General features: G+C 28.3%; 3 protein-coding genes across 3 annotated transcripts; 2 read left to right on the forward strand and 1 right to left on the reverse strand.

Moving 5' to 3' along the window:
- Positions 1 to 2,579: 2,579 nt before the first annotated feature.
- Positions 2,580 to 3,874, forward strand: LOC128964113 (adenosine kinase-like). Its single transcript, XM_054310670.1, has 3 exons — positions 2,580 to 2,686; positions 2,788 to 3,481; positions 3,533 to 3,874. Exons 1-3 carry the CDS (start codon positions 2,673 to 2,675, stop codon positions 3,872 to 3,874), a joined length of 1,050 nt encoding a protein of 349 aa, XP_054166645.1. The 5' UTR covers positions 2,580 to 2,672.
- Positions 3,875 to 9,070: 5,196 nt separating this feature from the next.
- Positions 9,071 to 13,026, forward strand: LOC128963954 (PR domain zinc finger protein 8-like). The gene is made up of 2 exons (XM_054310505.1): positions 9,071 to 9,368; positions 11,575 to 13,026. Exon 2 carries the CDS (start codon positions 11,683 to 11,685, stop codon positions 13,024 to 13,026), a length of 1,344 nt encoding a protein of 447 aa, XP_054166480.1. The 5' UTR covers positions 9,071 to 9,368; positions 11,575 to 11,682.
- A 531-nt stretch (positions 13,027 to 13,557) lies between these two features.
- On the reverse strand, positions 13,558 to 14,479 carry LOC128964114 (probable inactive serine/threonine-protein kinase bub1). The gene is made up of 2 exons (XM_054310671.1): positions 14,313 to 14,479; positions 13,558 to 14,262 (listed from the first exon to the last, which is right to left on the reverse strand). Exons 1-2 carry the CDS (start codon positions 14,388 to 14,390, stop codon positions 13,558 to 13,560), a joined length of 783 nt encoding a protein of 260 aa, XP_054166646.1. The 5' UTR covers positions 14,391 to 14,479.
- Between the last annotated feature and the right edge of the window lie 445 nt (positions 14,480 to 14,924).

A 14,924-nucleotide genomic window follows, 5' to 3' on the forward strand; every position in this document is an offset into this window, starting at 1 on the left:
ACACTGGAGAGCACAGACATCCACCACACAAACAGCTCACACCTACCGATGAAATAGTTTAAGTTTTTTTACTTCTCGATCTAAGTTTTTTTGTAATATATATTTAAGGAAATCGTTATATCAATTCAATCATAACAAAAGTTTTTATTTAACAATGCTTTTATAACAGCAAAAAATAGCTATACTTTATTAGATTTTATATATTAGATTATAGTTAAGAGATTATTATTGTTGTATATAAATGATATAAATGTTATCATATAATAATAGATCTAAGATACAACTGATATAACAGTATTATTACAAAAAACAAAATTATATCAACATTTGAACAAATTTATAACAATATATTGCGGTACAAAATAGTAACTTAAAAAATATTATTCTTTTTTATTATGAATTTAATGTTTTTTATTATTAACGCTTATTATAACAAAAAAAAGTTTTTTAGACATTTAAAAAACTTATTTATTTTTAAACACATGAAAAAGTAAAAGTGCAACGATTTGTAGCAAATGTTTGGGAATCTGAGTGTCAAATAATTAATGTAAATATATTTGGCAATCGAGTCGTGCAATTGACTGTATGTCATATACCATACCTATTGTACAGTACAGGTATAATACTGTATTTATAGTACTAGACATTTGCCTGTTTTGAGTAATTATATAATAATTGATTGTTTTACCGGTTTTGTGAGCCGAAGAACCGGTTGTCACGAAGTGGGAGCTCATCTAAGCTGAAGACAGGGTTCACGAGCTCTGAACCAATCGATCCAATTTCTGCAGCACAGGGCTAACACTTTTTTGGGTGCTTTACCTGAGATAAGCCTGTAATCACATCACTAATGTATAAATTATTTTACTAATTTTTTTTATCACTCACACACCCCTTTCTCAACACTACTTATTATATTATTAATATATTGTAAAATATTTTTTAGTATTATTATATTAAAATTATATAATAATAGTATAATATGTAAAATAACTAAAGCTTATTATTTTCATCTGAATCATTAAATTTTGGCTCAAAATAGCTACTTTTGAAAACATATGGTTTGCAAAAAAAACATTTATAGTAATTTTAAATGAATAAACAGCATTTAAAATACAATGTACTAAATATATCTGTAATTTTAAATGCAAGTGTGGGATAAACACATAATTATTATATAATATTTATTCAATATCAGAAAATTAAATATAATATGTTTATTCGTATTGAATCGTTGTATAAATAAATTCGTATTCATAAATAGTTATATAACTAATTAAAGGTATAAAAATTATTTGTTTAATAATACAGTATTTGCAAATAGATGCATAATATAAATTTACTATTATTTGAAAATATATTATTTTTTTGTGTCACACTTTCAAAAAAAACAATTTTTAAAATTTTTAATTAAGTAATTTTTGCATAAATAATTAAATGTCTTAAAATAACTCTTATTCATATCACTAACAACTTGTAAAAACTAGTTAAGTTAAATCAAGTTTTATAATAATAAATTATTATAGATGTACAGGTAAATTATATGAAAAAAAAAAATCAAAATCAATCAAACTTATAATTATATTTGTTATAAAATACATTAGTTAGTGATAGTGATTATAAACATAAAATTATATTATCAATAGATTAAACTTAGAGATTTTTAATCAATTGTTTCACATAATTGATTACTCAAGAAAATTATTAGTTTTTGGAGGTTAAGCACCGGTTTATGAGATTTTAATAATATTTAAACAATTAAAAAATATTGGTCTGCAATAAAAACTAAACTATAAATCAAAATAATGATTATAATTTTTGAAACTAAATTTTTATTGTATTTTATTAAAATAAGCATAATAGATATAATGTATAAATAATTAAATATCTATTATCATAATTTGTTAAATTATGTTTCAAAAAATAGGAATATATATATTTTTAAAATCTACAATATAAATAATATAAATATTGTATGTTTTATAAGTTATGAATATGTTTACAGTTATATTATTATAATTATATTGATATTCTTAAAATAACAAAAAATAAACAATTTTTTTAATTATTAGAAAATCTCATAAATATTATCGCAACAAATATTTAGTCTATTAATAGTTAATATCATCAGATTCTTAATCATAACAATAGTAACAGTTCTCAACTATACAATCAAATTAATAGTTTGTCTCAAATGTCAAATGTCTTTGTCATTCAAGTCTATTGCAAATAAACTTTTCATATCTTTTGCTACAAATTCATGGCTTTGGATGTCTCTAGTGATCAACTATTTGTCCCATAGATCGCATCAATCATTGATTTGTCACAACAACTGTATTATTAATATACAAAAAAAAATAACAAATAATTTCCGATAAATTTATTAATCATTTGTTAATTTGAAATTAAAAAAATCTTTATAAAAAAAATACTAATTATTAATTTATGTTAATTTAAATATTAATTTAGTTTATTATTGCTAAATAAATCCAAAATATTATAGTATTTTATAACGTTATTGATGTAAACACAAATAATAAAATATGCATGGTACAAAATCTAAAATAATTAGCATTTATCATATTATATATTAATATTAGCAATGTCATTTTGTCATTTTTCCAATAATTAATAAATAGTTTATAAAAATTTCTATAATTGACTGCATCATCAAAATGTCTCAATTAAGGTATGAATTAAAATATTGTGTTTTATTATTAAATATAATACTATTTAATGATATTATCATAACTTAATTAAAACCCGATTTTCCCGGAAATTGTTATTTAGTGAAGGAATAGTATTTGGTTTGGGAAACCCATTGCTGGACATCACCTGTTCGGTCGATAATGACTTCCTCAAGAAATGGTCACTGAAGGCCAACGATGCTATTCTGGCGGATGACTCTCACGAGAATCTCTACAAAGAAGTGGTCTCACAGTTTGAATGTAAATACATAGCCGGCGGCAGTTGTCAAAACACATTGCGGACCATACAATGGATGCTAAAGAAGACTCACATCTGTACATTCATGGGCGGTATCGGCGACGACGAGTTCGGTAAAATTATGGCCAATAACTCGCATGAAGTTGGCCTCAACACCGTTTATCGTATTGATGCCGACACGCCAACGGGCACGTGCGCGTGTCTCATATCAGACAACAACACGTGCCGATCTTTGGTGGCCTATTTGGGCGCATCCCAAAAGTTTGACATTGAACACGTACGCAATAACTTCGGTTACGTAGAAAAGGCCAGAATATTCTATACGACAGGATATCATTTGGCGGTTAGTACCGAATCGATTCTTCTGGTGGCCAAACATGTGCACAACAGCGACGGTAAACTGTTTACTATGAATCTGTCGGCGCCTTATATTAGTCAAGTGTTTTCCAAACAACTTCTTGAAGTACTTCCATATGTAGACATACTTTTCGGCAATGAGACCGAAGCGGCCGCTTTTGCAGAATTGAATGGATGGAAGGTATGAACATTGAAGTGATTTTTCAATTGTAACTATTTATTCAACTAATAGACAAATGACATAAAAGAAATCGCAAGACTGACCGCTAATCTGAAGTCCAATCGGAAAACCGGACGAAAGGTGGTCTACACTCAGGGAGCGGCAAGTGTTTTGGTGGCCTCGACTGGCAGTTCCGAAGTTCTTGAATTCTCTGTACCGGTGGTCGAAGAAAGTAAAATTGTGGACACCATTGGTGCGGGTGATGCGTTTGTCGGCGGATATATCGCTCAGTTAGTTAGTGATAAGCCATTAGAAACTTGTGTGGAAAGTGGTGTTTATGCGGCACAGCAAGTGATCCAACAAATTGGTGCCCATTTTCCTAAAGAGATGACTTACAAGTCATGTGATAAATAATACATTATTTAGATCTTTTTAATTGATATTTTCAAAAATTAGATATATTTTAAATAATTTTCTGTAGTTTTAGATTTACAAATATTAATGACAGAATATATTATAATTTTTATAATTTTATATACATTATAAATAATAATAATTTTCTTTATACAGAATAATGTTTTTAAAATTTGATATTTAATACTTTAATAAATACCAAGAAATTGTTTGTTATTCAAAATCAATAATAAAATAAAGAGATTTGAAACCATTTTTTGTGCTGTTTTTCTATTTTATTTTATATAATATTATATGATATAATGTGAATCAAAACATTTGTCTCACAATTTTTTTTAATCAAATATCTTAACAAAATGTTAGATACTATTCTCAGCTTATGGCTATAAAATGACATGAATTGCAAATTAAACACTTGCTATCTCTCTCTCTCTCTCTCTCTCATCACTAGAAAATCTTTTTCTTGTAATTTTTTGAACGTTAAATAGACTAATATCTATGTAAATGTGGTGTCAAACAATACATACTGTAAAGACAGTAAATACAAGATTTAAATCAAAATAAATCTCTGTATAAAAATCTATTTATAACACTATCAATATAAATCTACAGTAAATATATATCTACTCTATAACTACAGTATAATAATATAATGAATACATATTATATCTACAATTGATTATCCAATAAAGCAAATAAATTAGAAATAAATATCTACTTATAATAAATTATGTTAGTATACATTGTATATTAATAGATAATCAATTAAATATTAATGTAAAATCGATTATAATCTCTACTAATTTATTCTTAAATAACTAATAAAATATATCTCCTAATGAATTAATTTTAATGATAATTAATTATAATAAACTCAATTGTTTCAAAGTATAAGTTCAAAAACATTCAATTACGTTAATTATATGATTAAAAAATAGCTGTCAATTTAATGAACAAAAAAGCAATTTAAGTGATTACACTTAATATCTATAATTATATTAAGTTTGTGCTTTACAAACAAACAAACAAACAAAAATAGTCGATATGCTATTATATAAGAGACAATTGTAATGTATTGCAATTTAATGTAATGTAGAAATGTGTGAGTATTTCACAGTATATATTTTATATATAGATATTAAGTGTTAAGCAATTGGTTTGAAAATTAAATTTATATGAAAACGAAATCTTTGAGTCTCTCTCTCTCTCTCTCTCTCTCTCTCTCTCTCTCTCTCTCCCATCATCTCTCATTCATTCACTATATAATAGTTTGTCAAACATTTTGTTTTTTGATTGTTTGTATTTTCATTGACAAACAGATGTATTGTTAGTGGAATAAAATGATTGTCACATAGTTTTTGTCGATTCATATTATTATAATAACATAGGAATGTCTTATTTTTATGTCTCTCTCATCTCCCCATAACTGCTATTATGTTTTGGTGATCAATAAGCGCTATATATAACAAAACAAATGCCGAGAAATAGCTGAAACTACTGAGACTTACGAAACGTTTGTGTCAATCGTGTTTTGTAACAACACATTGGGAACAACAGTATTGTCTCTATAGAGTTATGTTTGGTTGTATGGATGGCATCGATGGCACTGCAGCTATATATCTGTCTTTTTACACGACAATCGTCTAACTAATCAATATTGAGTGTCACACAAAAACACATACTAAACAACACAACAAACTTATCGTTTTTTTTTGGATACTTTTTTATATAAGAAATGAAAAACCATTAATATCTATATATATATATATATATATATATTTCCTTTTAAATTGTATATCATATAGAGTTTAAACTCAATACACTAATACTAGTGTAATAACAAATTGAAGTAAAACTAAACTAAATACCAGAAAAAATCAAACAAAACGACACAACAATACATTACTGAATAGTATTGCTTAAGGTTTTTATAGTTTTTTATTCATTTTTCCGATAATTTTCTCTCCGTTTTTATCCATTGATTCTCTATAAGTGTTACAATAGGGATAATGCGGATGATGTCAATGATGTTTGTAATGTACTGATTGTTTAGTAACAAACAGTTAGCTCACGACAACTAACATTGTTTGCTGACTTCACCATCATTTGGATGATCACTGAGTATTGTCGTAACTATTGTTTATTTCTTATTCATTCACTTCATTGTATTGTCAAAGTTGTAGTTACTCTTCGGTTTTTATATTATCTTTATATATATAGTATATACAGTATATAAGGGTATTGCCATCAGTGCAATGAAAATAATGTTGTAGTACTATAAACACTGGTATTAATACTGTTTGTTACAAATCCCTGATCAGAGAGAGAAAGAAAGAAAGAGAGAGAGAGAGAGAGAGAGAGAGAGAGAGAGAGAGAGAAAATAAAGAGATAAATGGTAATTATATTTTGTTGTCTATATATGTGTTTTTGTCTCTCTCTCTCTCTCTCTCTCTCTCTCTCTCTCTCTCTCTTTCTAGTTGTAAGATCATTGGTATTGACCACCCGTTGACACTGACAGAGACTGATAGACTCTCTATAATCGATGTTTTTGTCTTTCATATAAAAAACAAACATTCAATAAATTGCCGGATATAAGACAAAATTACTGTAATATACATTCAAAATGTTTTTTATATAAATACATATAAAAAATAAATTACATTATTATAGGGTTTGCATAGGTTTGCGGTTAAAGAGTATTTGGTTAAGTCTTTCATTGAATGGAAAACAAGTTATTTGAGATGTGATTTGCTTTTAATTTAAATCCCAGTATTGATTAGATTTGATAATATTAGCCAATTTTGTTTATTGTTTGAACCAAACATATAGTCAAGTAGTGCAGTACAAAACATCTGTCGGTACAATAGGTCCTCTTGAAAACATCTGTTAAAATTCGTCCCTCGATAGCGACTTGTGCTCCCTGTGCTCTCTATGATAGTATAAGCTTTACTCCATGAGCTTTATACACACTGAACATCTCATTGCATGTAAATTTCATATTTTATTTGTTACAAATAATATCAAAAATCAACGCAAACTACATCTATATTGTGAGTCAATGGTATTTAAACAGTAGATCTATTTTTGCCTAACATTATTATAGCAGTAGTCGGTCATCGATTTGTCGCTCATTGATATGCTCTGACTCCAAGTGCTCCGATAGTAGACATCCTTACGCTTTAACTACAAATACATATAAAATACACAGTTATTGCTTATATTATATTTATATATAGTTTTTTCTGGCTATATCTATGCCTACAGGGCTTCATATTTTATATGCCAACAAATCTTGTCTTTTCTCTATATAAGAGCATATGTGATGTACTGATAGTACAAAGTATAGTAGTAGTGGACATATAGTAGAAAATTCAGTCATCCATACAGTTTGTCTGCCAGTGCTTATGTCACATACATATAACAACATATATTCACAAACAAATAAAATCTCATATTTTTTCTGTCTTTTCTTTTTTCAACTCAAATCTCAGCGTTTCTTCCACTTTAAGCAATTGATATTTTGTTAGCACTAACTCTCGTATCGATTCACTCGTCTCTCACTCACTCACCCACTCAACAAATAACTAAAGCAAACACAAACTTACATTTCATTGATCTCTCTCTCTCTCTCTCTCTCTCTCTCTCTATATATATATATATATATATATATATATCTGTTTTTATACAAGTGAGCACAATATCACATTAAAAAGTATTCATTTAAGAGCCGTATATGACATATCACACTATATTTTGTCCTAAAAAAGAGCCCATTTTTAAGCAGCGATAAGAAAATAGTGTCTCATTAGTAACAATCACTGTTATCATCACTTTTTTGTTATTATTATTTCAATCGACTTCAACCCATAGAACATTGTGTTTACTATAAACTTATAATATATATATACTGTATATTGTAAACCATAGAAAAAACTACTGTTTTTGATTAAAACAGATGTCATTTAGGCGCTGAACAACACTATTATCTTCTATTATATTAAAAAACATTTTTTACTGACAATGCTTTTAGTGGTTTTTGCATTTAGACCGCACATTGTGTGCACACATAACATAACTGTTGGGGCCGGTAGTGTTGGATGTGTTATAGAGAAGCCTGTGATTTATGGCTAAGTTGTTAATTAAAATGAGAGAGAAGATGTGCCCCAAATGTTTGCCACTATTTTATTATATTGTGTCTGCAATGTTGTGTTGTCGCAGATGTAGTGCACAAAAATGCATTGAAGCAAATCCGCATCAATTAATCAAATAAGGGATCGACATAAAAAAATGATAGTTTAGTATATAGTATAGTACAGTATTTTATAAGGCTTAAGATTAACTGAAACTAAATGAAAGGGAAATAAGAAAATTGGTTCCGACATAACTCATCCATGCGATCAACTCATCTCTATATCTCACATATACTACTAGTCCTCCACACATCCAACATCTCCTCTCTCTCTCTCTCTCTCTCTCTCTCTCTCTCTCTCTCTCTCTCTCTCTCCCATTGATTGTTTTGTATAACAACTATATGCATATAAATAAGTATAACTGTATAACAACTGTATGTACATAAACCTTAAGGCAATAATAATAACATGTTTTAAATCTCAGTTGATTTTCATATATTTCTATCGCAAATGCTTTCAATCATTCAAAATCATTATCATCTAAACTCTTGTGTGAATAATTTATCACTAAATGATATAAAAAAAAATTAATGGGGTTTGGCTTATATTTGTTATCTGAAACTAATTTAAAAATTTTAATATTTAATTACTCGACAATCTAATTACAATTAAAATTGTTTTTATCATAAACAATAAGTTAAATAAAATAAAATAATATGTTTGATTGCAAAATATACAATATAATATATATATATATACTATACAATACTGTAGTGCTGGTAATGTGTTTTTTGGGATGTCTAGCATACCGTAGCAATAATGTGATATCAATATAATGGGTGCAAATGTGGTGATGGAGTGGGGAATGGCAGGCAATCCGACAAAATAACTGGGAATTAGTAGCAGTCGTCCTATTATACAGTATTATAGTTGAGTGGTTCACAACTCCTAACAGCTCCTCCTCATTGCGCTTCTCCAACGATATACACATATAGTCGACTCCACTCTCCAAGTTCTCAGTCAGTCTAAGCTCGTCTCCACTTTCATCCTCAGCCTCTCCACACACACAGACATTCAGTTATCTATTCATCCATCGCTATACTAACAACTCTCAGTCAGTCATCATCTCTTTATTTGTGCATTTGTTGGGTCTATAAGTTGTTATCGTTATTGTTATCCATAAGATATTCAAAACATCGTTGAAACACACATTTGAAGTAAAAACCTGTCACTGTCTCTATCATAACATCTTTTTATTGATTACCTTATATTCATTGGATGGTATCGACAGTACATAAAACTTTATAGTGTTTATGTGTTTATATCACTTGGAAATGTATCACTTGATGACTACTTCTTATTGGGTAAGTTTGTTTGTATTGTATATTATAAGAGTTAAACTTATTTTTAAAGACATCCAAATAGTTGTGTATCAAATTGGCAAACGTATTGCTAAAATTGCATGGATTTGATGTCACATTTATTTGATGTCAAGTTTTATTCACTTTAAGCTTATTTCGGACTTAAACTCCAATAGCTTTAAGTGCTTAACGCTTTAGGGCTGTTATCTCAGTGTTTAGAGAAGGGGAGAGAAAGAGAGAGAGAGAGAGAGAGATAGATAGATAGATAGATAGAGAGAAAGAAAGAGAGAGAGAGCTGACACAGATTGTATACTCCCTGTCCTGGCCTTTAAGTCACAACTTCTTTTTCATCACTGAATTTAATAATAAAAATTGGTTGCCTTTACAGCTAATGCTATACACATTAACTTCTTTTATATACACAATATATATCTCATCTCATAAAAGCTCTTTTCAAACATTTTCTCCATTCATTCAGTCATTCATTTCATTCAATATTTTTTCTCCTTTTTTTCAATTAATTATTTCTCTCTTTTTTTCGCGGATTAAATGTTTATCTATTTTTATTTAGTTATTCTGTCAAACACTGAATATCTTTACCCTATTGTTGACATAAATGCTATGTTTTGTTATTTGTTATATAAATAAATATTACAGATTGACTGGAAATTAAATAAGTTTTTATGTTGTCAACAATGTTTTTCAAATTTTACACATTTTTTACATTACTTTTTCAAGTTTATTAATATTTATTTATTAGTAAACATATAAAAAAGTAAATAGTAAATATTTGATTAATATAGTGAAAAAATTAATAATTTATAAGAAAAACTAAATTAAGTTAAAAGTTAAATTATTCAAGTTTTTATTTTAAAGTTTAAAATATAGTAAAATAAAATAATAATAATAAATATAAAATATTTATATATCATTATTAAAAATACTATTTGTGTATAAAATAAAAAATGATTCAAAATAATAAAAATTTATATTAATCGATATTAATAAATAAAACATTTGTTGAATTTTGTTTATAAAGAAATAATTTATGCAAAATATAGTTTTGTAACAATATGTGATTAACTAATAAATTCATATATGTTTGAAATTATTGACTAATTATTTTATGTTTTGTTATACATATTTATGAATATCTGTTACAAAATACATATTAATGTTAAAATAATAGCTAACAAATGTTGTTATTATTTAGTATAATATAAAAAGCAATTAAAATCGAGTCACCCATTGATGAAAATTGCAATTCATTATTGAGTAGAAGCCTCTGTTTAATCATAAAGAAATGGGAAATATATATACAGTATGTATAATATATAGTATACATAGTCTAAGCAGTTTAATCTTGATATTTGGGTAGTAGTAGTGGTGATGGTATAGTAGTAGACAATAGAGCACTGGTTGGTTGTCAATATGGAATGGTAGGCATAAAGGCTACATTATGTTACATTGAAATGCAAATTAAGGAATCGGAGCGGAAAGAGATGAGAGCATCTCATCGTGTTTTTGCCATTATATATATATATATATACAGTATATACCAATGCAGAGGCTTTTTGCTATCATATATATTGTATATATTTTACAATATACGGTATATATATAAAGTACTCACTGTATGTATTCACTCGTATATTGCGCTCGACTTCGTCTATACTTTTTCTCTCCCGTTCCCCTCGCCTTTAAATGCCTGGCCTCCTAATGAATAGTATACTAGTGTGTATATATTATATAACATATATAAAATATACATAATCGAGTCATATATACTGTATATATGTATATATACTTTATATATATTTATACATAAACTTATTTTTATCGCATTTGACGTTAGATTTTTGTGAATCATATAACTAGAAGTTTATTCATATTTGATATACGAAAATATAAATATATATTATATTTATGTTTATATATTATATAAATACTCTGATAGTTGACTGAGAGTTATTGTTGAGTTTATTTGCTGAATAAATTGAGAGCACAAAACTTATCACTATTTGCCGTTTGACTTCAAAATATGAGAGACACAAACATAATGTCTGAACAAACAGAATATTCTTAATAGATATACTTATATAAACTTTATATATAATTTATATATACTTCTTATAGTTGTTATCAAAGAATTTTATCGATTAATAAATAATTTATATCATAAATAACTCTCAATCTCTTTATGTCTTAGTTTCAGATGAAATGAATTAGTAAAGGGAAAGGGAGATGAAAGCTGTTTAAGCGACTTATTTGAAACCACTCTTATAATCATATTTATTGTGGCAATAATTACATCATAATGACTGAGGGAAGTGAATCAGATGCCGGTAATACCATCGACAGTCCGTCACAGACCATAACGACTACTATGACGACAAACATATCGAAAGGACAGCTTTTTGGACCATTTCATAATCCATTACATTGGTTATCACTCAAGTCATGCGACACTAATAATAATGACGATAATAATAATAATAATAACACAAACAGTTCACCAATGGATCAACTATTCGCCAAAGTAGAGATCGCACGGCATTCTGGCGAACAAAATCTGAAAGTAATTTACAAAAACGGAAACTTTTATTTCAAAGCAATGCGTGATATTAACCTAAATAACGACTCGTCTAACAGTCAAACACCACCAGAAACAGGCAAACTCTACGCCTGGTTTAGCCACGACTTGGAGAGCCGACTGCCCAGTGGTTCGTCCAGTTGTCTGAACGGAAGCACCAGATATTTCTGTCCGCTCTGTAATCAAGTCTTTCTATACAGCAATTGTGTGGTCACTCATATATTATGCATTTGTCCAAAACGTATTCAAATTGATTCAATACCGTTGACTACAAATAACAATAGCCGACACACAGATTCAAAATCCAGTGCCACTACTGGCATAACCTCCACGAGTAACGGATCGACATCTGAAGTAAAGCCAATAACCAAGAAAAAGCGTGGCTTTGATATCGCGTCTCTTGTAAGAGAAGAGTCAAACGAGTCGTTTCCCGGCACTAAACGCAATAAGTTATCGCCACATGAATCGGTAAAATGTGATCAAATGGTCATCGATTCGAGTGCTTTTCATCGGCCAAAATCACCGACTCTTACATCACGTAAACCAAGTCTTACATCACTTGAAACACATAGTAATATGATGTCCACTGCAATGATGTCGAGTGCTTTCAAGAAAGTTGACAACAAAATTAATTCAATAACAAATCCATACGACTTCTCCACACTCTATCAACGTATGGCCACTACTTCAATGTTAACTTCGGGCACTTCCTCAGCGGCCAGTAATTCATTGCTTAATCCTATGACATTTCCAATGCCCAGCACTGCAACCATTCCCACATCATTGTCTAGTACTCACAGTAAACCATTGGTATCTAACACTTTGTTACCATATTTGCCGCCATCGTTGGCCGCATTGACATTCCCGACAACCAATTGGTGCGCCAAATGCAACGCATCTTTTCGTATGACATCCGATTTGGTTTATCACATGCGATCTCACCATAAGACCACTATTGGTGGCGACACCATAAAAAAGAAAAGGGAAGAAAAACTCAGATGTAATATATGTAATGAAACGTTCAGAGAAAGACATCATCTCACGAGACATATGACATCTCACCAGTGATGACACAAAATGACACTATTTTGACCACACATTTCTATCATTATTACCATAAATTTAGTCAAATTAAAAAAATCTAGTCAAACATATTTGAAGTTAACTTCAAATTAAAAAAATAATACTGTGTTTCAATAGATTTTTTAATGTTTAATAGTTTATTATTTAATTCACATTAAGAGTGATTTTTGTCATTAAACAGATTAATAGTTAATAATTAAATATTATATTACTACAGAATAAAATTAAGTCTTATTTCAACAATAATATAACCAATAATTTAAATGTTGTTTTGATTTTAACAAAAAACTGCTAATTATTATTATTTAAATAAAACTAAAAAAACCAGGTTTTAAATGCATTTAAATTTTTAAAATAATATATAATAATTTAGTATTATAAATGATTAGATATAAGCAAAAAATGTAAATAAATATAACGGTAAATATAATACTAAAAATTCTTATTTGAAGTGATATTTGAAAAAATAAAAAATAAAAGTTTTGTTCAATCCTGTGATTAAAAACACTTTTGATATCATTTATTATACCAAATCTCAAAACTTTTATCAATTGATGACAGTTCCACACTATCATCAACTATGGATGAAACAGCGTTAGTATTACTATTTGTTTGAATAACTATTGGATCAGTTGACGTACTCTTAGACTGAGTTAACGTCTTAGACATCGATTGAGTCGTTGAGTCTGTAGTGGATGTACTTGAAGTCACATTAAGAGCTGTCGTATTACCCGTACTTTCACCGGAATTGTTGTGAAACTCGTTGAATACATGTCTTAAATGATCCAAATGTTGTCTCAGATGTCTATTAATTGCCATTAATTCTTCATTAGTGGCGATAAGATCTTTGTATTTAAGTTCAGTTTTCATACAATTATCACAATTAAAACGTCTTTCTTGTTGTTGTTGTTGTTGTTCTTCTTCTTTTTCTACTTCTTGTTTTTGTTGAGATTCAAGTCCTTTAAGTCTAAGCTTTAGCTCAATATTCTTGTTGTGGTGTTTCGTAAGTTTCACTTTCAATTGGTCCCTATCGTCGGTCAACCTCTCGATGGCTATATCTTTAAAACAGACCATTCGCTTCAAGACAACACATTTGTCACAGACTTCTGCCGGTTTCTTCACAGTCGACTGTGTCGTCAATTTGTTGTCCCTGTGGTCGCCATCGTCATCACCGTCTGTACTAATTGTCTCATCCAATGACAGACAAAGTTTTGGCCATTTCTTAATAAAAAATATTATATAATCACTAATATCACCGACAATTTGTTTACCATTTGTTGAACGCCATCGAGTTTGAGGACCACTTTCTTCCGTGGCTTCAATGCAATGATAGACATTATGTCAAACATGCGGTGACATCAAAGTGGTCACCAAATCAAGTGATCGACCGGTCATTGTGTCCATTCATATACATCACGTGATTGTATTGTTTATCAACACTAATACAACACATATTTGTCGACATCTGTTAGTAGACATTGAAATGAATTATATTTATATTATTAAATCAAATTAAATATTAATAAAACTTATATAAACTAATCGCTTATTTATATATAATATTAACTTTTATTTAGTTAACAAATTATAACAGAAATAGTGAAAAGGTTGGGGAAGAAGGTGTGAATCAATATATATAAACATAATTTCATGTCTTAATCGTTTAATTTTAAATAATTAATATCTAAAAAACTACTCATATTTTATTCATAATTTAAAAAATATCATACATTATATATGATTTAATTAATTAAAATGAAAATGTTTTTATTATTGTTGATATTGATATAGTTTTAATAAATTTAACTTTTTTTTGGTAACATTTTGTCCGTTTTTGTTAATTACGTCAATCGCCACTCGCTTTACTAATAATAATGTTTTTT

This window comes from Oppia nitens, unplaced genomic scaffold (assembly GCF_028296485.1).
Source record: "Oppia nitens isolate AA-2021 unplaced genomic scaffold, nextdenovo-longstitch-racon4-pilon3 scaffold8_pilon_pilon_pilon, whole genome shotgun sequence".
In the NCBI taxonomy this organism is placed as follows: domain Eukaryota; kingdom Metazoa; phylum Arthropoda; class Arachnida; order Sarcoptiformes; family Oppiidae; genus Oppia; species Oppia nitens.

Excerpts from the sequence above, each read along its gene's own strand:
- LOC128964113 (XM_054310670.1), top strand. Across the intron at positions 3,482-3,532 it reads CAGAATTGAATGGATGGAAG|ACAAATGACATAAAAGAAAT; the intron begins GTATGAACATTG and ends TTCAACTAATAG.
- LOC128963954 (XM_054310505.1), top strand. The coding sequence starts at position 11,683 with ATGACTGAGGGAAGTGAATCAGATGCCGGTAATACCATCGACAGTCCG.
- LOC128964114 (XM_054310671.1), bottom strand. The coding sequence starts at position 14,390 with ATGTTTGACATAATGTCTATCATTGCATTGAAGCCACGGAAGAAAGTG. Across the intron at positions 14,263-14,312 it reads TCGATGGCGTTCAACAAATG|AAATGGCCAAAACTTTGTCT; the intron begins GTAAACAAATTG and ends TTTTTTATTAAG.